We start from the raw sequence: 23599 nt of genomic DNA, 5'->3' as shown, positions 1-23599 counted from the left end.
CCACACAACAGAACCACTAACCCAGGAACCTATCCTTGCAACAAAGCCCGTTGCCAACTCTGTCCACATATCTATTCAGGGGATACCATCATAGGGCCTAATCACATCAGCCACACTATCAGAGGCTCGTTCACCTGCGCATCTACCAATGTGATATATGCCATCATGTGCCAGCAATGCCCCTCTGCCATGTACATTGGCCAAACTGGACAGTCTCTACGTAAAAGAATGAATGGACACAAATCAGACGTCAAGAATTATAACATTCAAAAACCAGTTGGAGAACACTTCAATCTCTCTGGTCACTCGATCACAGACCTAAGAGTGGCTATCCTTCAACAAAAAAGCTTCAAAAACAGACTCCAACGAGAGACTGCTGAATTGGAATTAATTTGCAAACTGGATACAATTAACTTAGGCTTGAATAGAGACTGGGAATGGATGAGTCATTACACAAAGTAAAACTATTTCCCCATGGTATTTCTCCCTCCCACCCCACCCCCCACTGTTCCTCTGATATTCTTGTTAACTGCTGGAATTAGCCTACCTTGCTTGTCACCATGAAAGGTTTTCCTCCTTTCCCCCCTGCTGCTGGTGATGGCTTATCTTAAGTGATCACTCTCCTTACAGTGTGTATGATAAACCCATTGTTTCATGTTCTCTGTGTGTGTGTATATAAATCTCTCCTCTGTTTTTTCCACCAAATGCATCCGATGAAGTGAGCTATAGCTCACGAAAGCTTATGCTCTAATAAATTCGTTAGTCTCTAAGGTGCCACAAGTACTCCTTTTCTTTTTGAGAATACAGATAGTAAGGGTCAGACTGTAACACCTGTGCCCACACAGGTGAGCAGTTACTGATGTGAACAGTCCCTGAAACTTCAGTGGGACACCCGCTGTGAGTAACAGCTCCCCAGTGGGAGTGAGAGGTTCATCGCCTGGCCCCAAATGAAATACAAAGGGCCACCTACTATGCTCAGTGACCCCCTGTAAACCCAGAGTAACCACTGCCTTCAACAGAGTTCTCCTGGGTGTGCACCAATGTCAGGGAGAGCAGAATCTGGCCCAAAGACTGTAAGAAGTCACCTGTCAATCAATACGCTGAGCTTCATGCATCTCAGCTGCTGGAGAAAGGAATGGAAACATGAGGGAGGAGGGGGGTATATTTTTTAATGAGCAACATTTAGAATTACAGATTCAAAATGAGGAGTTAGGATCACGCCTGGCAGCATGTGTAGGCTCCGTGGCTAGGGGAGCCCCTCCCATTGATAAAGCTGTTACTGATAGAAGATAGATGGGCTCTGGCATGAGGCCCTGTGGATTGAGCCCTTCAGGAAAAACAGCAGTTTCCCGAGGAATTCATTGGAGTAGCTGCTCCAGGACAGGGATGCGGAGAGAGCCTGACCTCACACAGCTCCTTCAGACAGTTTCCCATTCATCATTTCCCCTCACACCATGGAACGATAGTGCTGGCCAGGCGGCACGGTCCTGCTGATGGCAGCTCCTAGGAGGCAGCCAAAAGCAACCTCCACCTAGCTGGAAAGTGTCACTTTTGTCTGGTTCTGCCCCTTCCATCTGCTGTGTGCGTCAGGGGGCCAAGGCTGGTTCTGCATCTAGATTTTTCTGGTCCTGCTTGTGCCACCGGTAATACACCTGAGTCTCACGGAGTGGGATTGGCCATAAACGCACCAATATATTGCAAAGATACCTGTATGACAACGTCTTTCATATCACATTAGGATATCTCCCACCTTCAAGGGTCTGGTTCTTTTTGTGACTTCCTGCTCTGTATAGGCCAGATGGACAAGTGGGTTAATTTTCAGTTACATTTTGGAACTGAGCCACATGCAGCAGCAGTGAAGAGCAGTAAGAAGCAGTAACAGCTTTTACAGAAAGTCAGCACCTTACAGGATGATCCTGTCATTGAGATCAGCAGTGAAACAGCTGTGAGTGTCCAGTTTGGATCCCCATGTGGGCTATGATTTCCCCCTTTTCCCTTTCACTGGTCGCTGCGCCACGCTCTGGTTGTGATTCTTTGAATCAAACTCCAGTTGGGCATAAATGGTTTGACCTTGTTTGACAACATTTAGAAACATTAGACACCTCCACGCAAAGTTAATTGGCCAAACTTTCATAGATTTGGACACAGTTACATTTACAAACAGACTGTTAAGTTTTATTTAAAATTCCTCTGTCCAAATAATATACATGAGTAGCACAGAAACCATCATGGGAATCTTGCCTTAAAACATTGCCTCCCACTTCAATGGGAGTTGTGTATTTACAACTGATTGGCTAACCAGGCCTCTGCTGTGTAATTTATATCACTGGTTACATCCCGATGGAATTTGCCCAGAGATTCCCATGGGAGTTAAACATACTTATTTCTAGCAGAAGTTTGCCCTGTGTGATAAAGTAAATGATGAGTGAATAGCAGTTCCAAGCACCGAGCCTCAACAGAAGATTTGCTGCATTACAGAGGTGTAAGAAGGAATAAATGTTCAGTAGAGATAAACAAAAGGGCCTGGTAAAGCTGTTTTCAAATTTTGTGAGAAATCAGCCCAAGTATTAATAGGGCAGCTGCTATGTTTCCACACCTAGGACAGACTGTAGTGTGTTGATTACCTGGATTAGAACAGCAGTGACTCCAGGCCAGGCTCACAGACACCACAACCACCACCAGGAAAACCACCACTGCATAGCGCACCATCTGCAGCATACACCCGCTGGGATGGACTGTGGAGGAAGCTGACCAGTGGAGTTGGGAGAATCATGTTTGCACCTTTTCATTAAACCCTTTGGTTTTAATTCCCCTCTCTCCAATAGTTGTTCTTATTTAATTCTTTACAGTGCTTTATAGATACAAGCTGGGTGAAAGCTGCTCTAGAAATCAGACCTACATTGTCTTGGAGTCACTCTAATGTCTCAATTTAGATTTCCCCAAATTCTCTGCAAATCTGCCTGCTTTTAATTATGACAGAGAATATTCCAGCTTTCTGTAATGGCAAATTACATTGAGGTAGCTCTCATGTGGCCACTTCACATGCATATTCTTGCTTAATTTCCTTTATTCTCAAGTATAAAATCACTCACCTTCCATATACCTGGCAATTTTCCTAACACTCTTGCCAGAAGAATTGAATTTGACTTCACAGGTGAAATTCTTCCCACTGGTCCAGGTGTCCATGGGGACGCTGATGTGATTTATGAACACGAAGGAGCCATCCTTTGCTTTCAGTGAACGCATCAGCCCATGTTTCTGCAGATCCCCAGAAATACTCCAGGAAATGTGGACGAGGTTGGAAACTCCATGGAACATGCAAGCCAGATCAGTCGTCCCGGGGGAGAGGAGGCCGTGGGGAGATGGAGCCAAAAGCAGCACCCAACTGCTGGTGGTGTAACTGTCTGAGCAGGATAAGCACAGAGTTCAGTGTGATGCTCAGCTGAGCTGCAGTTTGATTCAGGGGGTTAATCATACAAGATGAAAGTAGCTCAAAGGAAAAATATGTTGTATAAATAAGAAAATACAAAGAATCTGAAAAATCAAATCCCGCCCAAACGAAACAGATATTTGCATTTAGAAATTCTGTGCTATCTAAAAACTGATGCAGTCTAAGAACATTTCCTAATTTCAAGACGTTCTTTCATTTAAACATGACTCTTAGGTTACAAATATTCCCAGCATGTGCCCTGACCAGGAATTAAGTCAGAACATTTTAAAGAGATAATTTTCACTATTTTTCTAGTTTTAATTAAGCAAAATATAATTTTTTCTCTTCTTTCAGCAATTACTGTTTACGTGCTCTTTCTTGGTTCCAAACAGTCTGTCTTTTAACAATTGAATCTTTGATAAGCAGTCAAACCATCTTTTTATATTTTAACATGCACATGAAATATGTCGGCATTGTCATTCCATTTCTTTCCTAATCATCCAATTGTTTCCTTACCTCCTACAATCAGTGTGGATCCGTCGCCGAAAGTCAAGAAGCTCGTGTATGAATTGGTACAGTAATAAACCCAAGAGTCATTCCGTTGGGCATTGTAGATTACCAGGGTCAAGTTGTGTCCTTCAGATATGCAAGCAACTTTACTTGCATTTTTATTATCTGAGCATCTCTTAATTAACATGGGGGCCTCACCTTCCCGTCTCTTGTACCACTGAGCTGTTATACGTCCTGCTACAAATTTTTTTTTGGAAGAGCACTGGATCTTCGCTGTATCATTAATGTTCACAAACAAGAACTGCTGAAGTTGGTGCAGAAATAACTGCACTCGTACCACTGTAGGAATAAAAGAGGATGTGTTATTAGAGTCAATTTTCAGCAGGTCACGATCTGCCTTAAATAATCAGGATAATTCAGAATTAAACCAAATGCAATCAGATTACATTGTGCAAAAGTAAATGGAAGAGCATCTAAACTGCTGCAGAACTGTCCTAAGCTACTAGGTATCATGAAAGCCAATGTCCAATTGAAAAGACTCCTTTCTCAATTTCAAGCTTAACGGTATGACTAATGCAAAAGCTTTACCCAGGAAAGACAAAAGCAGATATTTGGAGAACAGCATGATTGTTACAAACAATATTCTGAAAGATTATTTCAAAGCACCCGTCTGGTACGCTGGTCAAGTGCAAAGGCTCCAACATCCTGGTCGGTTCTGCTGAGGAACGCCTCCTGGGGGAAGTGCTGTGGTGACAGATGCTTTTCACAGGGGCTTCTTGTCGGCTGTTGCTGCATTTGAATCAAACATGGATATATTATAATGATTAAGAATAATGAAATAACCACCAGGACATGGCACAATGTAGAATGTGCAAGAAATAATAGCAGTGTGGTTACAGTGGCATGGGCGGTGGCTCAGGCTAGCCATGTGTGTCCAGAATGTCGGGCACGATTGCAGTTAACCCTAGTTGCCACCTGTACCGCCGTGGCCACACCGCTATCTTTCAGTGCACTACATTGAACCGCTACCCTCCCAGCTGCAGTGTAGACCTCCCCTACTTGGGAGCTGGGCTCTTCTGGAAGTGTGGCCCCAGCCGCGGGTGATGAAGAGCTGAGAAACGGACTTCTCCCTGATGCCTCAGTATTTTACCCACCGCTGTGCCTTATTGCTTGACAACATGATACTGAACGGTAATTTGGGACCAGATTCTCAGCTGGTGAAAATCAGCATCGCTCCACTGAAGCTAATGAACTGATGCTGATTTACACTAGTTGAGGATCTGGCCCTCGGAGGACTTGAAGTGAATCCTGAACGCTCACAGTGTGGCTCACTTGAGTAATGAGACCAGGAAATCCCTGTGGCTGGATTTCCAGACTCCAGAACAGCTTAACCTTTGTCACCTGCCTCTGCACACCCCAAACTCCCATTGATTTGGGTGAGATAGTGCTGGGTGCACCAGGAATGCGGGATCGGGCCTTCTCAGCCCAGAGTCTGTGGGACTCCAAGGGGCATCGTGGGTGCACTGCAAACACTTCATTCAGCAAGTTGTTCCGCTCCTCATTTATAATCATAATAATTCTGATCTTGTCATGAGTAGATCCAACGTGCTTTACAAAGGAGGTTAGTATCATCATCCCCATTGTACAGATGGGGAAACTGAGGCACAGAGAGGGCCACTGACTTGCCCAGAATCACCCCACAGCAGAGACAACTCTCCCGAGTCTCAGCCCAAAACTGCCTACTGGATAGAGCTAATTATTAACATTGCCTTGTCGATAATTAACGACTGACATATTTTCTCAACATCTCTGGTTTGTGCCATGAAATTTCATTTGTTTCACACTGCTGAAAGGTAAATTTCAGTTTTTGTGGTTAGTTTGATTGCTCTGCTTCACTTTTGCTCTAACCATCCACTAGCTACAGAGGAATTGGGGTGGGGGGAGCAGTTTACACTTCTTTGGTAACCAAAAGCAGGGGGATAGAACTGAAAAGAAGAAATCCGCCCCAGCTCTTTGCTCAATGAACAAACAAAACAAAAGCGTCAAAATAAGTGGGTAGAAACTGATCACAAAAGCAAGTGCAATTATCCCCACAAACAGGTTTTGATCTTTTTTTAAACCATTGCTCCTTTGCAGCAAACATGGCTATTTGTCCTGCAGTCTGTGGTTTTTTTAAGACCAGTTTCCATTTGCTTTCTTATAAAACAATGTAGAAATAAAAATCAACCAAAACAATTGCAGTAGCTTTCTCTTTGTCTTGGATTTTAATAGACTTGCATTGGAGAAGATTAAATGCAAAATGAATGTATATTTGTTGTGTGTGACTGGGGGCAATAGTCTTTAGGATAAATTTTCAAACATGTCTAAATGACTTAGGCACCTAAGTCCCACTGATTCTGAAAATGCTGCTAGTCGCCTACCTGGATCTTTAAGAACCTAAATACCTTTGAAAATGTAGTTCTGAGAGCCCTAGATAACACTGAAAAATAAAGCAATGGTACTTAGTCTTCCAAGTACCCAAACCACTTTTGAAAATAAGACTTAGGCTCCTATGTGATTTAGGTGCTTCCATCACAATTTGGCTAAATTTCTTTAACAATTACAGTTAAGGCTATGATTTTATCATGAAAAGTTGTCATAAATACAGGAAAACAGCCATAAGAAAGAGAGGGCGCAGGGGAAATATGGGGGGGTTGGAGAGCGAGACCACCCTACACTCACCCTGCAGTGGCACCTCCTGACCCGGGGGGCTGGGTCCAGCTCCGAGCATTGCGACCTGGCCCACATGTACACAGTGCCACTCAGGTTTGGTGCATCCCCCGCTTTGTAGAAGAAAACCAAGGGGCAGATATGCCAAAGCTGAGTGAGGCTGAGACCATGGGGGCCAGACAGGTCACAATGTCCATTGGTAGGAGCCTGGCCCAGCCTTGCTGGCCAGGAGCCGCCACTGCACGGGGTCATGGAGTTTCCTCAGATTTGTGGATCCCATGAACACCATGCCAAAATCATAGCCTGAATTCTAGCTGAGTTGATTGCCCTGACATACAGGACCTTTATACAGGGCATAACAACAATGTACCTGTACCATGCACATCTATGGCACTAGGCCCCCCCAGTTCAGCAAAGCTCTTTTAATCTAGCTCTGTACTTATTTATCCTCATCACCCTGCTGCAGAGTAGGGAGGAATTGTCCCCATTTTACAGCTGCGGAGGGGAGGCCCAAACTTGGGGTAATGTGTTCAAAAGCCCCAAGTGACTTGGGAGGCAAAGCCCCACTTTCAACAGGGACTAAAGCTCTTAAATCCTTTGAAAGTCACTGGGATGTAAGTGACCAGCCCTAGGTCACACACAGAGCCTGTGACAGAGTTGGGATTTAAATGGAGGACCCCTGAGTGCCTAGTTAGCACCTTGACAACTGCACCTTCCTTCCTCTCTTCAAGCATGTGCTGAAGTCCCAGTGAAACAGTTAGGCCAAGAGAGGTGTTTGGACCACATTGGAGCTAGGTCTCAATGAGACACACGTCAGACCCTGGCCCCCACTTTGGTCCCTTTGTGGTGCTCCCGTGACACGAAGGGAGCTGGAACTGGCTGCATGTGCTGGGGGTGCAAAGACAGCAGAGCTAGTCCTTGCAGCCCAACAGCCCTTTGTATGTGGGATGTGGCCGGAGCATGCTGCACTTGTTGTACCCCCAGCCAGCAAAACTGTCTGGTGTAGTTTAAAGCAGCCTCCAGGCTGGGCCAGCTTATATATGGCTGGAAGATCAACTTGGGATAACAGGAGAGTGGGCTTAGCTGAGGATCTGGCCCTGATTTGCAGTAGGGTTTTATTGAGGCTGAGGTTTGAAAGGGCAATTTGGATGTTCAGTTAATGTGAGTTTGGCAACCAAATCCCTGATGGGGCTTTGCAGATCTCAGCCTTAATGTCCAAGTACAGCCCATCCGCAGAGATGGCCATATTGCAGCCTGCGTGGGTTTTCTTACTACATGTGCAACGTGCCTCAGGTGGCACGAGATCAGGATTCACTACCAAATTTGGCTCGTTGGTTGGTGAAAACTGTTTAGAGGGGATGGATTTGGAATCTCCTAGTGAGCATTTCGCTTTTCTCCTTTCATAAACAATTTTGCACATTACGCTAAGGAACATGCATTCTGTGTATGGCAGATGTAAGTGTCCTAAAACACTTTTTGCCCCGAATTGTCCTACATGCTGTCACTTCACCACACTTTCATATTCTAGCCCCATCTATTGCTTTCACAGTGGGCCGCATTCCCAACCCTTTCCTTTATCTATACTTATAACTAAACACCCATACAAAGTTTTATTTTTGCTAATTTTCCCACTTGCATGATGCCGAATGAGCCTGTTTGCTGGTTTCTTCCATCTTTTGCTAAAATCTTTGGGAAACTTTGACCTCCATGTGATATGCCTCTTGGCGATGGTATGATGTGGACATAACAAACAGAGATGTTAAATGAACATGAAATATTCTTGCTGGAGGTTGCAGCTTAACACGACTTTTATTCTTAGAAGCCTGAACGATAACACACAGTAACCAAAACCAGAGAGAGACAAAGCAGGCTGCTCTGTTCGGCAGAGAAGCAAAAATCACCTCATCTTTTTCTAGGCTGGCTCTTTCCGGACTGAGAGTTGCTAGGCCCAGATTGCATGCTTCCCTACAGATAGGGAGCAGGACCAGGAAACCCCCTGAAATGTAAAGGGATAAATCACAATTTTCATACACCACTGTGATATTGATGCTAATCCCATCTGACCTTAATCACCCGTGAAACACAGAATTGCAGTCAGAAGAGGGTCTTGTTATGGACATCCAGTCAGAACACAGCAGATTGCACTAGACACACACACCATGCTACCCAGACACACACACCATGTTACCCAGTCTAAACTTGAATTTCTTCTTTAATAGATTTTGGAGGCAAAGGAACATTCTTCCCCCGGTTGGCTCTCAGAGTAAGATTTTGAATGGGGTTCTCAGTACCTCCTGGCCCTCCTTTTCTGTCATGCATGTTGCCCCACAGATCTACAAGAGGAAATAGAACATTTTCCTCTCCACGTGACAGAGTCTTTCATCAAGAGATCCATTAACTAGCAGGCGTCTGTCTGTCTCACAGCATCACCTATTCATTACTGAAGAAAGGCACAAGATGTCCCACCAGATAGTTGGGGTGATTCTAATCTACCTGCAAAGTAAGTATTTTAGCCTGATTTATTTCACGCTTGTTTTCTACCACATTAAAAACAATTAACTTTCTGCACAAGGATCTTCTGCAATTCCAAGAGATGCTAACATCAACTTGGGGGAGAGATATTCACATCTTTCAGTTCATCAACTGAAATCTTGAGAGGTGATTAAATATTCTGTTTTAAAACCATCAGAATGCCAGGCACAAACTCCTTGAAAATAGTTTCTGGTTCTGGATAATGTCCTGGATCTACTTTTTTTTCTATGCTGATGTATTACACAAAGGCTGACGTATTTTTCTGCAGAATGATCAAAAATAGAATTTGAAACACAAATGGCTAAGTTAATAAATGACTCTCCCATGTAAAATTTAGTCAAAGGAAGGTCTTTTATCACTGATTTGGGTAAGCATGAGTGGGCATTTGTAGTCTGGGGTTTAGGGCAGGGCACTGGAAGTCTGAACTCTGAGGTTGATTTTTGTTGTTACGTTGCATTAATTCCCACACAGGCTACATGAATCCTAACAAAATACATGGCTAGAAATAGAGAAAAATTAAAATAAATCTTTAACAAATATGTGCTTTGTGTTATTCTTGGACCCTCTGCTCTATATAGCGTATTGCAAAAGCCCAGGCTTGTCCAGTGCTCACTGTATTAACACGTCTTTCTTCCCTTGTATAGTGACTGTCTCGGAAAAAGAGATACAAATCCTGCAAAGCCCAGCCCAGGTGTGGCTGAAATCTGGGGACACTGCACAGCTGCACTGTAAAACATTAGAAGATGAAGTGAGTGTAATGTGGTACAAGGAACAGAGTGGAAGTTTCCAGTGGATTTACCAGAGTTCTAAGTTTGCATCGTCAGATGGAAAATACTTAAGTGAAGTGAACACTGCGGCAAACATGTTTTCTCTAATTATCCGTAATGTACAGAGAGATGACTCAGGGGTTTATTATTGTGGCCTCGTTTCCTTTATGTATCTACAGCCCAACTTCGGGAATGGGACCAGACTAATTGTCACAGGTGAGTTTCTAATGGCCCAGAACAATGATATCCCAACGCTAGGAGATGTTGCAAAAAAATCATCCTCTTTTTTAGCAAAATTGTGACCGATCCCCCCTGTTTCAGCTCTAAGCTATTGGTATTTGTGCAAAGAGGCAATAAAGTCCAGGCAGTAAATCAGGAGACCTGGGTTCTGTTCTTTAATCACTGGGCACCAAGGCAAGATTTTCAAAAGAAGTCAGCACCCAACAGTTCCCCCTTTCAGTGACCAAAGAAACGACCAGATTTTTAAAATGCTCCAGTTAAAACCTAGCTTTTGAAAATCAGGGACATTTTGGAAAATCTGACCTTTAATTTCTCTGCATCTCAGATTCCTCGTCTGTGTAATGGGGATAATGACTCTTCTGTGTATAAGCACTTTGAGATCTATGGATAAAAAGCAACATATCAGTGCTAGGTGTTATTTCCCTGCCTTCTGGGGTGGGATGTTACATTAGTATTCAGATTTGATATTCATACTTATGATGATTCCTGCTGAAACTGCCTGAGCCTAGAACACAGGGTATGTTTCAGCTGCCCTGCTAACCTTATACAACTTTAATTTTGCTCAAGATTTTTTCCAGGCATTCACCAAGCTTTATTAAACGATTGCACCCACCTGTTCATACAGGGGACTATTCATTGTCTCAAGCAGCATAGCATGAATTGCACAGAATAATTCAATTATAATGAATAATATCTATATATTTTTGATCCACACTATGTGCAAATAGACCAAAGAGTGCAAAATAAAAAGGAAGGCAAGGAATTATTACAGGGACTAATAGAGGCTGTAACTCACACTTATGGGATTAACGTAATAGGAAAATTTAGCCTGACTGTTATGTGTAAGTAAGAATGGTTCCTTTATCAGGATTTTCACAGCTAGATCTCAAAACACCTTGCAAAGGTGACTAAGTATCATTTCACTAAGTTTACAGTTGGGGAAACTGAGGCACTGAGTCGGGAAGTGAACTCATCTCCGAGGTCACACAGCAAGTCAGAGACAGAGCTGGGAATGGATCTCAGGCCTCCTGACTACTAGTGTGGTGTCCTCACCACCAGACTGACCAGCTCTTCATTTGAATTTCATACTGAACCGAACATGTTGTCAGCACTCAGTAAATAATCCACAAAGATCATATCAGGACAAACTTCTGAGCAGCGATGGATCAGTGGAGTCTCCCAAGGTGGATGCCCTGGAGTGTAAGACATTGAAAAGTGGAATAGACAAAGCATTAGATATTTAAAACACGCTGCACTGGCTGGGGCAGGGGCAGGAGCAGGAGCTGGGTATGGACTAGCTGAGCTACCGCTAACAGATCTTTCCAAATCTCTATTTTCGGTGACTCAACTCTCTTTTAGATGTCTCCGAGCCAAGACTTTCCATTCTGGTGCCCTCAGTCCCAGAGGATGCTGAGCTTCCCCCTGTCATTCCTCTACTTTGCCTGCTCTCTGATTTCACTCCTCCCTGGAGTGCTGTTCTCTGGGGCATGGGTGAGGAGGTGTCTGAAGGTCAAATGGATGCTGGAGCCATAGACGGGAACGGGGTCTTTAATGTTTGGAGCCTAATAACAATCCCTTCTGAGACGTGGAACCAGGAGACGATCTGCACTTTTACGGCCAATGAAAGTAGCACGGGGAGAAGCATCAATGCTACAGTCTCCATGGAAACAGGTCCAGTATCGTATCATCCACTCTAACCTACCTACCTGGGCATTTATGCTACATCCCTCACCGTGGGTCAGTGATATCTACTTCAGGGTGGAGGAATAGGGAGAATCAGATGGGATTGCTTAGGTGAATGATAACTAATGAGGAGGAGAGGTTTTGGTAACCACTGAGAGGGTGCTTGAGGTGTGGAGCAGTTACAGTCACTTCCCCCATTACCCACCTTTCCCACCCCCAGACCTTCTGAAAGCCTTTTTTTTTTTAAAATGCTTGGTGGTAAGAAATGGGTTTCTGGTTTAGCTGTGAAGCGATTAAAAAAATTAATTGCAAATAATCGTGTTGCTAAACAATAATAGAACACCAATTATTTAAATATTTGTGGATGTTTTCTACATTTTCAAATATATTGATTTCAATTACAACACAGAATGCAAAGTGTACAGTGCTCATTTCATATTTATTTTTATTACAAATATTTGCACTGTAAAAAACCCAAAATAAATAGTATTTTTCAATTCCCCTAATACAAGTACTGTAGTGCAATCTCTTTATCATGAAAGTTGAACTTACACAAGGTAGAATTATGTACAAAAATAAATGCATTCAACAACCAAACAATGTAAAACTTTAGAGCCTACAAGCCCACTCAGCCCTACTTCTCGTTCAGTCAATCGTCCAGACAAACAAGTTTGTTTACATTTACAGGAGATAATGCTTCCCATTTTTTGTTTACAATGTCACCTGAAAGTGAGAACAGGCGTTCGCATGGCACTGCTGTAGCTGGTGTTGCAGATATTTATGTCCCAAATACACTAGAGATTCAGATGTCCCTTCATGCTTCAACCACCATTCCAGAGGACGTGCATCCATGCTGATGATGGGTTCTGCTCGATAACAATCCAAAGCAGTATGGACCAACACATGTTAATTTTCATCATCTGAGTCAGATGCCACCAGCACAAGGTTGATTTTCTTTTTTGGTAGTTCGGGTTCTGTAGTTTCCATAACAGAGTTTTACTTTTTTTAAGACTTCTGAAAGCATGATCCACACCTCATCCCGCTCAGATTTTGGAAGGCACTTCAGGTTCTTAAACCTTGGGTCGAGTGCTGTAGCTATCTTTAGAAATCTCACATTGGTACCTTCTTTTGTTTTGTCAAATCTTCAGTGAAAGTGTTCTCATCCGAGACTGCTACAACATGAAATATATGGCAGAATGCAGGTAAAACAGAGCAGGAGACACACAATTCGCCCCCCCTCCCCCACAAGGAGTTGAGACACAAATTTAATTAGTGCATTATTTTTTTAATGAGCATCATCAGCATGAAAGCATGTCCTCTGGAATAGTGGCTGAAGCATGAAGGGGCATATGAATGTTTAGCATATCTACACATTTAGCATATCTGGCACATAAATACCTTGCAATGCCAGCTACAACAGTGCTATGCGAATGCGTTCTCACTTTCAGGTGACGTTGTAAATAAGAAGCGGGCAGCAATATCTCCTGTAAATGTAAACAAACTTGTTTGTCTTAGTGATTAGCTAAACAAGAAGTAGGACTGAGTGGACTTGTAGGCTCTAAAGTTTTACATTGTTTTGTTTTGAATGTAGTTAGGTAACAAAAAAAAATCTATATTTGTAAGTTGCATTTTCACAATAAAGAGATTGCACTACACTACTTGTATAAGATGAATTGAAAAATACTGTCTCATTATCTTTACAGTGCAAATATTTGTAATAAAAATTATATAAGTGAGTACTGCACACCTTGTATTGTGTTGTAATTGAAATCAATATATTTGAAAATGTAGAAAAATATTTAAAAATATTTAATAAATTTCCATTGGTATTCTATTGTTTAACAGTGCAATTAAAACCGCAATTAATTGCGATTAATTTTTTTAATCGCAATTGTTTTGAGTTAATCGTGTGAGTAAACTGTGATTAATCAACATCCCTCGTTTCTGGTCAAGCATCTTGAACCTCCCGCTCCATGTGATCACAGCAAGGGTCACTTGGGGTGAGCCAAAGGAGAATAATCAGGAGCAGCAGGAAGGAAATCAACAAAGGGAACAGCAGGATGAATGTCAGGAATGGCTTCCTGACAGCGAAATCTAACAAGTAATGGAACAGATGCCCAGGGGCAGGGCGGGAAGCCCCTGTAAATAGGACTGGACAAAGCACTAGTGAATATAACGTAGGGAACAATCCTGGAGTGGCCAAGGGGGAGCTACAGGGCACCCATGCCAACACAGCTATGCCAGTAAAAGCCTTAGTGTGGACGCAGTTATACCGAGATAAAGGTGCCTTACACCAGCACAGCTTATTTCTGTTCCTGAGCCAGGAGGAGTTATGCCAGAAATGTTCCACTGGCAAATCTTTTAAGTGTAGTCAAGTCATTCATCCACCAAACAAATTCCAGGCAACCCAGATGGGTGTGCCCAGCCTGCTGAATGGCCATTTAGTTTTCTAATTCCCAAGGCATTTGCCACAAACCTGTGCTAGGGAAAAAAGGAACCACCTGGAATCTGACCAGGAAGCTCAAAGAGCCACCCATTAGAGGAATTATTGAGGGAGGAAGGGAGAAAGGAGAGACAGAATACCCATGGCACATCTTTTTGCACAGCCCCTTTACCCTGTCCTTTGCACATAGAGAAGGGCAGCATGCCAAAGAGCACAGAGTAATGGGTATGGAGCTTTGGGGAAAGGACGTCCCTTTGCCCATGATGTTATGTGGGAGGTACAGATCGGGGCCCATTTGTTTTGATGGGAGTTTTCTATACTCTGTAGAGAGACAAGACGCTGGAGACTGTGGAATTGTGTTCTATGCTGGATTGCCCTGTATTTTCACCCTTCTCTTGATCCAGCTGTTGATCCTGCTCCAGAGAAAATGCCCCATCAGAGGTAACTCAGTCATAACTCTGTCTGCAGAAAAGCAGCCACTCATCACACATCCCCATAACTGTCCCTTTGTCTGTTTCATCCACCAGGGAGAGCTGTGCAAAGAGGGAATCCAATACCTATGAGGCAGATCCCACAGGTAAACAGCTTTTGGCACATCAGAAAGGTACAGTATTAACAAGAGGTGACTAGAGACAGCGTCCTGGCCAATTTCCTACCCTAGTATCTACACATTGCCTCCTGGAGTCTTATTTGAATTTATTCCTCTCCGCTCTGCTAGTGGAAGTGTTGTGTAGGTTTATTGGGTTCTGCTGGGTTCCACCCCAGAGGTGGCTGCAGGTCAGGGATGGTGAAATAGTATGGTGTATATCTCTGTAACGAACCACCAGATCGTTTAGTCTGATCTCATGTATATCTCAAGCCACCAACACCATCCAGCCACTACAAACTAAACCCAGCACCCAGGACAAAAGACAACAACCGAGGACCGAAGAGAAATCTGCACCATTGAAATATGTTCTTCACATTCTTACAACACAAAAGCCAATCAGCTGATTCCTTTAAACTTTCCAAATAAAATTCTTCGCTGGGAGAAGCTGGGCATGAAACAATCCAGGCCAGTGAAAAATTTCTTAGAGGAAGTCAGAAGGGTTTGGAATGGAAATGCTCTAAGTGACTTCATGACAGGGGATCAAATCCTTATGATGCCAAAAAAAAAAACCCCAGCACCACCGTAAGCACTGAGGTGACAATGATGAGAATAAAGAAAAGGAGTACTTGTGGCACCTTAGAGACTAACAAATTTATTAGAGCATAAGCTTTCGTGAGCTACAGCTCACTGAGCTGTAGCTCACGAAAGCTTATGCTCTAATAAATTTGTTAGTCTCTAAGGTGCCACAAGTACTCCTTTTCTTTTTGCGAATACAGACTAACACGGCTGCTACTCTGAAACCTGTAATGATGAGAATGTGGCCCAGGGTTGCTGACATAACCCGTGTCTGTAAAACACCTTGTCTGGTTACATAGTGTTGTTGGAGCTGGGTTGGTCCCAGGATATGGGAGAGAGAAGGAGGGTGAGGTAATATCTTTTATTGAACCAACTTTGTTGGGGAGAGAGACGGACAATCTTTTGAGCTTACACAGAAAGCTTGTTTCTCTCAGCAAACAGAGTATGGTCCAATAAAAGATATTACCTCACCCACCTTGTCTGGCTATGACATTTTGGAAGGACAGTTAAGTAAATGCATGAGATGGTAGATTCTCATTAGGCATATTACCGTATGGGAGGCAGCGTGGGCTAGCAGAGAATACTGGACTGGGAGTCAGGATTTTTTTTTCCTGATCCAGCCACTGACCTGCTGGGCAACCTTTGCCAAGTCACTTTACCTCACGGTGCTTCTGTCTCCCCCCTAACTTTGTGATCTTGTGTATCTTGACAATAAACCCTTCGGGGTAGGGACTGTTTCTTTGCATGTGTGTGGAAAGCCCAGCACAACAGATTCTTGGTCTCCACTGGGGCTTCCAAGTGCTGCTCTAATACAAAGAATTAATAATTATATTGGCTCTTTCCTTGTTCTATTTCAGACGGAATATGCGACTCTGCCGTACAACAACAGGAACGCTGCTCGGTGACTGATGTAGTCTCACAAAAGTGGTTTATATTTTGTAAAACGAGAGAAAAGAATGAAAAGAGAAACCGAGAGAAATACAGAAAGTCTCATGTTTGTAATGTGCTATGATGTGATGTGAGTTTCCCTGAAATATAATCACTTCCATGCTCACTTCTCTGAACCCATATTCTGGGCTGACATCTCCATTCTTGCTAAAAAGCCACATGGGGTCATTAGCGACGTGCCTGCAGGTTTGTGGGGCACTGGGTTTACATCTCATCTCAAACATGTCACTTCCCCAACCATAGCGCCTTGTCACAGGGTACACTCACCCCTAGGGTTCCTCCTCCTGGCTGCTTGTGGGATAACCTACTTCCGGCTCCGATGCCCCCTTCTGTAATCTCGTTCTTGCCACAGCCCCACTCGCCCTCTGGGACTCTGCCCCTTTCTTCTTCCTGGCTTGACTGCTCCCTCTTCAGGCCTTGGCCAGGTCACTAGGTGTTTTCCCCCCTGCCAGGGTATCAAAGTCCCACAGGACAAATTGTCTCAGGCAGTCTCCAAGACCACTGCCCTGACTGTGACACTTCCCCTGTGGCTGGTAGGGGAACCTGGGCCAGTCCTCTACTCCTGGTTCCAACTCAGGGACCCTCAAATCAGCAGGCAAAGCCTGCAACATCCAAATATGTTAGGGGCTTCCCTTAGCCTTTTCCATCTCTGTCTTTGTTGCTGCACCACCACTCCTCCACCCTCCTTGGTAAACCCTTGCTTCAGGGTTTGGATGCCCAGGGCTTCTCTGCTACTGGGTTTCCGCCTTTCCCCCCTCTGATACCCAGAGAGTGACTACAGCCTTCCTCACTGCACTGCTTCTCTGCTGCTAGCTTCCTGGCTTTATACCAGCCCCGCGTGCTCCTGCTCAGCTGGGGTCCAGCATCCTTCACAGGTTACTTAGGCCACCTAATTCCCCTCAGCTGTGGCCTATCCTCTTAACTGGCCCCTTCTCAATCTCATTCCCCCCACTAGCCTAGAAGTTGTGAATGCCACATATCATCACCAGGATGGGCATTTGGGGCTGACGCAGAGTGATAGGATATAGCAGGTGACACTACATCCTGTACTAGAGGAAGTTTCCCATCCAAACACTGACCCGCTGTGAAGGCGGCAATCTAAAGGGATTTGACCAAGGCAGGTAGGGCACAAATGGTTAGACAAAATTGAGTAACATCAGATGCTTCCATGCCAGGTCAAATAGCCAGACTTTGATAGAGCTGAACACAACTGTCAGTTTCATTTTCAAACAGATTGTTAAGCTTTATTTACAGTCCCTCTGGGCAAACAGTGCACATCATTAGCACAGAAACCAAATTGGGAATCTTGCTTTAAAAGTTCAGGACCTTGCTGAAAAAATGAGCTTAGAACTCAGACAGTTTTTAAATGCACCCACTGACTCCTCTGAGTCAGCTACTTTTACTCTTTTACTCAATTTCCAGAACAGACAGAAAAGGGCAAATCCAGTCTTGGCAGAACTACAGGGGCATCGGAACTGCCTGCATCCTAAATTCACTGGTTTTGAAGACCCAGAGAATTAAATTAAATTAAAGTTTTTTGTCATCACTTACAGCTGTTTTCTCACCAATTTATTTATACCCCGAGCCAGATTATCCTACCACTTCAATGAGAGTTGTGCATTTACAACTGATGGACTACCCAGGCCTCTGCTGTGTCATTTACATCACTAGTTACATCCCAACGGAATTTGCCCAGAGATTCCCAGGGGAGTTTCACCTGCTTATTTGAGACAGAAGTTTGCCCTGTGCGATAACGCAAATGATGACTGATAGAAATAGTGTGTTCATCAGATGCAATATGCAATATCAGTTCCAAGCACTGAGCCTGACTGAATACAGCACTCTTCTCTATGGAAGAGCTGCTTTGTTACAGGTGTGTGGGAAGGAATAAATGTTCAATAGGGACAGAGAGAAGGAACTGATAGAGCTGTTTTCAGTTTTTGTGATTTTGTGAGAAATGAGCCCAACTATTAATAGGGCTGCTGCTAGGATATAGTGTAACGATTCAGAATAACAAAATAACCACCAGGATGTAGCACAATGTAGAATATGAAAGAGATAGTTCAACACAGAACAACGCCTTGTGCAGAGACAGCAGGTATCTGGACTTTCTGATGTAAGAACATAAGAACAGCCATACTTCGTCAGACCAAAGGCCAATCTAGCCCAGTATCCTGTCTTCTGACAGTGGCCAATGCCAGGTGCTCCAGAGGGAATGAACAGAACAGGTAATCATCAAGTGATCGTTTCCCTCTCACCCATTCCCAGCTTCTGGCAAACAGGTTAGGGACACCATTCCTGCCCATCCTGACTAATAGCCATTGATGGACCTATCCTCCATGAACTTATCTAGTTCTTTTTTGTACCCTGTTATAGTCTTGGCCTTCACAACATCCTTTGGCAAGGAGTTCCACAGGTTGACTGTGTGTTATGTGAAGAAATACTTCCTTTTGTTTGTTTTAAACCTGCTGTCTTTTAATTTCATTTGGTACCCCCTAGTTCTTCTGTTGTGAGAAGGAGTAAATAACACTTCCTTGTTTACTTTCTCTGAACTAGTCATGATTTTATAGACCTCATTCATTTCCCACCCCACTTAGTCGCCTCTTTTTCAAGATGAAAAGTCCCAGTCTTATTAATCTCTTCTCATACAGAAGCCGTTCCATACCCCTAATAATTTTTGTTGCCCTTTTCTGAACCTTTTCCAATTCATATATATCTTTTTTGAGATGGGGTGACCACATCTGCACACAGTATTCAAGATGTGGGCATACCATGGGATTTATATAGAGGCAATATGATATTTTCTGTCTTATCTATCCCTTTCTTAATGATGTGCAACATTCTGTTGGCTTTTTTGACTGCCGCTGCACATTGAGTGGATGTTTTCAGAGAGCTATCCACAATGATTCCAAGATCTCTTTCTGGAGTGGTAACAGCTAATTTAGACCCCATCATTTTATATGTACATTTGGGATTATGTTTTCCAATGTGCATTATTTTGCATTTATCAACATTGAATTTCATCTGCCATTTTGTTGCCCAGTCAACCTAGTTTTGAGACTACTGCATGCAACTCTGGTTAAAGGGGCAATTTATAGCATTGTACCTGCTGCCTATTGCAAATGATTTTCTCACGGGATCAGCCCCCACAACAAAGGCCAGATTTTTAAAGAGCCCAGCTCCTACTTAGACATCTAACTAATGGCACAATTTTCAAGAGGGCTCAGCACCCAGATGGATTCCCAGGAGATCAGCATCCAATGGGCATCTAATGCGCCAAGCACTTGTAAACACCTGGCTCTTATTTTGGTGGTTAAGGGTAGTTCCCAGCCCGGGTAGACAGGCATGCACTAGCTCTGCTCGAACTAGTGTGGTGAAAATAGCAGTGTGGCCACAGCAGCAAGCGTGGTGGCTCAGGCCAGCTGTGCAAGAATGTGTCCGGGAGGTCAGCAAAACCAACAAGGAGTCCTATAATTGCATTCAGGAGGGTAGCTACCATGGCCACACTGCTATCTTTCAGTGCGCTAGCTTGGTCAGCTACTCTCCCAGCTGCAATGTAGAAATACCTTAAATGGGAGCTGGGCTCTTCTGAAAGTGTGGCCCAAACCGGGGGGTTTTAGAGGGTAATTTATCTCCCTGTTGCCTCAGTAATTTATCCACCACTGCACCTTGCTTCTTGACAACATGACAGTGAGCAGTAATTTGGGACCAGATTCTCAGCTGGTGTAAATCAGCATTGCTCCACTGAAGCCAATGAACTGATACTGATTTACACTACTTGAGGATCTGGCCCTCGGAGGTCTTTAAGGGAATCCTGAATTCTCACAGTGTGGCTCACTTGAGAAATGAGACCAGGAAATCCCTGTGGCTGGATTTCCAGAGTCCAGAACAGCTCAACCTTTGTCACCTGCCTCCAAACTCTACTGTTTCTGATCCCGCATTCTAGCACACCCCAACTTCCCATTGATTCGAGTGGAATAGTGCTGGATGCACAAGGAACACAGGATCTGGCCTTGTTAGCCCAGAGTTTGAGGGGCAGTAAAGACCATCCTGGGTGTACTGCAAATACTTCATGCAGCACAATATACCATGATTAATCCCCTGATTGGTGTGGCTTTGATACCTGTGCATGTTGTTTACCTGCTCATTTTTAATAATAATAATTCATGAGTACATCCCAAGGGCTTTACAAAGGAGGTCAGTAATGCTACCCCCATTTTACAGATGGGGAAACTGAGGCACATAGAGGCACAATGAATTACCCAAGATTATCCAGCAGCAGAGCTGAGACTAGAACCCAGGTCACCAACCAGTGCTCTATCTACTAAGCCACGCTGCATAATGGATATTTAGTAACTGATATAATTTCTCAATGTCTCTGGTTTATGCCACAACATTTAGTCTGTTTCACATTGCTGAAAGTAAATTCCAGTTTTTGCAGTTATTTCATGGATTGTTCTGCTTCAGCTTTACTCTAAACCAGCCACTGGCTACAGATGAATCACGTAGAGCAATTTACACTTCCTTAGTAACCAAAAGCAGGGAGAGATAACTGAAAAAGCAAACAGCAAAAGCACTGTGCTAGCTGAACAAACAAAAGACAAGTGGCAAAATAAGTGGGCTGAAACTGACCACAGCAGCAAGTGCAACTTTCCGAGGAACCAATTCTGATCTAAATCGATTAGCCCTTTTAAAACGATTGGCCCTTTGCAGCAAACATGGCTCTTTGTCCTGTAGCCTGTTGTTTTTTAAGATCAGTTTCAATTTGTTTTCATAAAACGTAATATAGAAATGAAATCAATCAAAACTATCACAGTAACTTTGTCTTTGTCTTGGCTTTTAATAGACATGTACAGGGGAAGATGAAGTGTAAAAAGAATCTGTATCAGTTAAGTGTGACTGGGGGAAATAGTCTTAGGGCAAATTTTCATATGTGCCCAAGTGACTTAGGTGCCTAACTCCCATTGATTTTCAGAAAATCCCTAGGCGCCTAGCTGCTTTAAGCATCTAAATACCTTGAAATCTAGTTCTTCTGAGCTTAGATACCATTGAAAGTCAGTGCCCATACTGCACACCTTACAGCCTACTCTCCTGCCGACAAAATATAACCCCCCCAAACAAGGCAGTGTAGCTTTGTGGGCGGGAGAGCGTCTCCCACTGACAAAGCACTGTCCACACCTGGGTTTTTGTCGGTAAAATTTTTGTCGGTCAGGGGTGTGTTTTTTTCACATCCTGGCGGACAAAAGTTTTGCTGACGAAAATGCAGTATAGATATTGCCCTAGACTACCAAGTACCTCAATCACTTTTGAAAATGAGACTTAGACTCCTAAATAATTTAGGTACTTGTGCCCCATGTGGCTAGATATCTGTTATAGCTAGGACTACAATTTTATCATGGCAATTGATAATAAATTTTAGGCAGAGGTACAGGACAACCACCATAAGAAAGGGAGGGAGCAGAGTGTGCGGGGTCAGAGGTGGGGGTTGGAGATCGAGACCACCCTGCAGTGGCACCTCCTGTGCCACGAGGCTGGGCCCAGCTCAGGGCATTGCAATCTGACCCAAAGCTCTGTTAATCTAGCTCTGTACTTATTTATGCTCACAGCCCGGTGCAAAGTAGGGAGGAATTTGCCCCATTTTTCAGTTGGGGAATGGAGGCCCAGAGAGACTTGAGGTGACAAGTTCAAAAGCGTCTTAAGTGTCTTGAGAGGCAAAGTCTCACTTTTAACAGGGACTAAGGCTTGAAAGTCATTGGGATGTAAGTGACCAGCCCTAGGTCACACATGGAGCCTGTGGCAGAGCAGGGGTTTGAATGGAGGACCCCGACTGCCTAGCGAGCACCTTGACAACCGCACCGTCCTTCCTCTCTTTAAGCATGTGCTTATTTCCCAGTGGACTAATTAGGTCATCTGAGGTGTTTGTACCACATTCAACTTTCCCTGGAGCTGGGTATCATTGAGAGAAGGGTTAGACCCAGGCCTCCACTCTGGTTCCTTTTGTTGCCCTCTTGACACAAAGGGAGCAGGGACTGGCTGCACATGCCAGCGGGTGTAAAGGCAGCAGATCCAGTCCTTTCAGCCAACAGCCCTTGTCATGTGACGTGGCTAACGCATGCTGCACTTGGGGTATCCCCGATGGCAAACTGATCCTTGGGCGTCATAACCAGCTGACGCAGATTAGAGCAGCTTCCAGGCTAAGGCTGTGAAAGGACAATCTGGATGCCAGTTGATCTGGGCAGCCAAATCCCTGATAGGACTTTGCAAATCTCAGCCCTGATGTTCAAGTAAAGACCATCCTCAGAGATGACCGTATTCCAGACTGCGTGGGTGACAACTGTTTAGAAGGGTTGGATTTGGAATCCTAGTGGGCACATTCTCTCTACAAATTTTTTGTACATTACACTAAGGACCGTGTAGTAAGCACATGTCTGAAGTATGTATTGTAAAAGTAGGTTTTTCTCCAAATTTTTATAAAAGCTAAGTTGCATATTTGCTCATTTCATGACTTTCCATGGTGCCCAATGAACCTCCATCCTTTGCTTACATCATGTGATATACTTCTTGGGGACTGTTACGTTCACAGCATACAAATAGAGAAGTTAAGCAAAAATCTTAAATACTCTTGCTGGAAGGTTGCAACCTAACACAACTTTTATTCTTAGAACCCAGAACGATAAAAAGTAACAAAAACCAGAGAGAGACAAAGCAGGCTGCTCCTTAATAGAGCGACACACAACTCACCCCACCTTGTTCTAGGATGGCTCTTTCCAGACTGACTGCTGCTAGGCCCAGATTGAACACTTCCCTAAGGACAGCAAGCAGGACCAGGAAAAAACCCTGAAAATTAAAGTGATAAATCACAATTTTAACACAGTTTTCATAAACCACAATGAGAGTTTATTGCCATTATTGTATTGTTAATACCATCTGACCTTATAAATCTCTGAAGTGTACAAAATGTTCCACCTGAGTTGCAGTCAGAAGAATGTCTTGTTCCGGGCATCCAATTATAACACAAATATTCCATCTGAGAGACACAACGTGCTGTTACCCAGTCTGAGCCTTTTAGAGGCAAAGGAATTTTTTCCCCTCAGCTTTGCTCTGCTGGCACTAAGAGTAAGATTTTGAGTAGGGTTATCGATATCTCTTGGCCCTCTTCTTTTGTCATGCAT

The 23599-nt window shown here is 43.8% G+C and overlaps 2 protein-coding genes across 7 annotated transcripts; one reads left to right on the top strand and one right to left on the bottom strand.

The window, feature by feature from the left end:
* Window positions 1-1209: 1209 nt before the first annotated feature.
* LOC119848045 lies at window positions 1210-23595 on the bottom strand. 6 transcript variants are annotated; one of them, XR_006276834.1, is made up of 6 exons: window positions 23360-23595; window positions 23174-23264; window positions 8838-11381; window positions 8551-8645; window positions 4607-4729; window positions 4141-4279 (listed from the first exon to the last, which is right to left on the bottom strand). XR_006276834.1 is itself a non-coding variant. In XM_043501798.1 (5 exons), exons 1-5 carry the CDS (start codon window positions 4563-4565, stop codon window positions 1999-2001), a joined length of 690 nt encoding a protein of 229 aa, XP_043357733.1. In that variant the 5' UTR covers window positions 4566-4609; the 3' UTR covers window positions 1210-1998. The 6 variants fall into 6 exon arrangements, 5 of the variants coding, with proteins under 5 accessions (XP_043357733.1, XP_043357735.1, XP_043357734.1 ...); XM_043501798.1 differs by lacking the exons at window positions 8551-8645; window positions 8838-11381; window positions 23174-23264; window positions 23360-23595 and adding exons at window positions 1210-2075; window positions 2625-2747; window positions 3093-3404 and having other exon boundaries at window positions 4139-4279; window positions 4529-4609; XM_043501800.1 differs by lacking the exons at window positions 8551-8645; window positions 8838-11381; window positions 23174-23264; window positions 23360-23595 and adding exons at window positions 1210-2071; window positions 2625-2747; window positions 3093-3404 and having other exon boundaries at window positions 4139-4279; window positions 4529-4609.
* On the top strand, window positions 9010-16485 carry LOC122457340. The gene is made up of 6 exons (XM_043501796.1): window positions 9010-9149; window positions 9826-10164; window positions 11548-11859; window positions 14642-14755; window positions 14842-14891; window positions 16337-16485. The coding sequence occupies exons 1-6, from the start codon at window positions 9107-9109 to the stop codon at window positions 16382-16384; spliced, it is 906 nt and encodes a 301-aa protein (XP_043357731.1). The 5' UTR covers window positions 9010-9106; the 3' UTR covers window positions 16385-16485.
* Window positions 23596-23599: the final 4 nt, after the last annotated feature.

This window comes from Dermochelys coriacea, chromosome 24 (assembly GCF_009764565.3).
Source record: "Dermochelys coriacea isolate rDerCor1 chromosome 24, rDerCor1.pri.v4, whole genome shotgun sequence".
Classification (NCBI taxonomy): domain Eukaryota; kingdom Metazoa; phylum Chordata; order Testudines; family Dermochelyidae; genus Dermochelys; species Dermochelys coriacea.
Note: the sequence above shows the minus strand (reverse complement) of the source record. Positions and strands in the feature narration are given on the sequence as shown.

Bases quoted from the DNA above. Each gene is read 5' to 3' on its own strand.
- LOC119848045 (XM_043501798.1), bottom strand. From the start codon at position 4,565: ATGCTGTTCTCCAAATATCTGCTTTTGTCTTTCCTGG. The intron at 3,405-4,138 runs GTGAGGCCCCCA...TATCCTGCTCAG, and splicing joins GTGGTACAAGAGACGGGAAG to ACAGTTACACCACCAGCAGT. The intron at 2,076-2,624 runs GTAATCAACACA...AAATGTTGTCAA, and splicing joins TCACTGCTGTTCTAATCCAG to ACAAGGTCAAACCATTTATG.
- LOC122457340 (XM_043501796.1), top strand. From the start codon at position 9,107: ATGTCCCACCAGATAGTTGGGGTGATTCTAATCTACCTGCAAA. The intron at 9,150-9,825 runs GTAAGTATTTTA...TCCCTTGTATAG, and splicing joins GATTCTAATCTACCTGCAAA to TGACTGTCTCGGAAAAAGAG. The intron at 10,165-11,547 runs GTGAGTTTCTAA...ACTCTCTTTTAG, and splicing joins GACCAGACTAATTGTCACAG to ATGTCTCCGAGCCAAGACTT.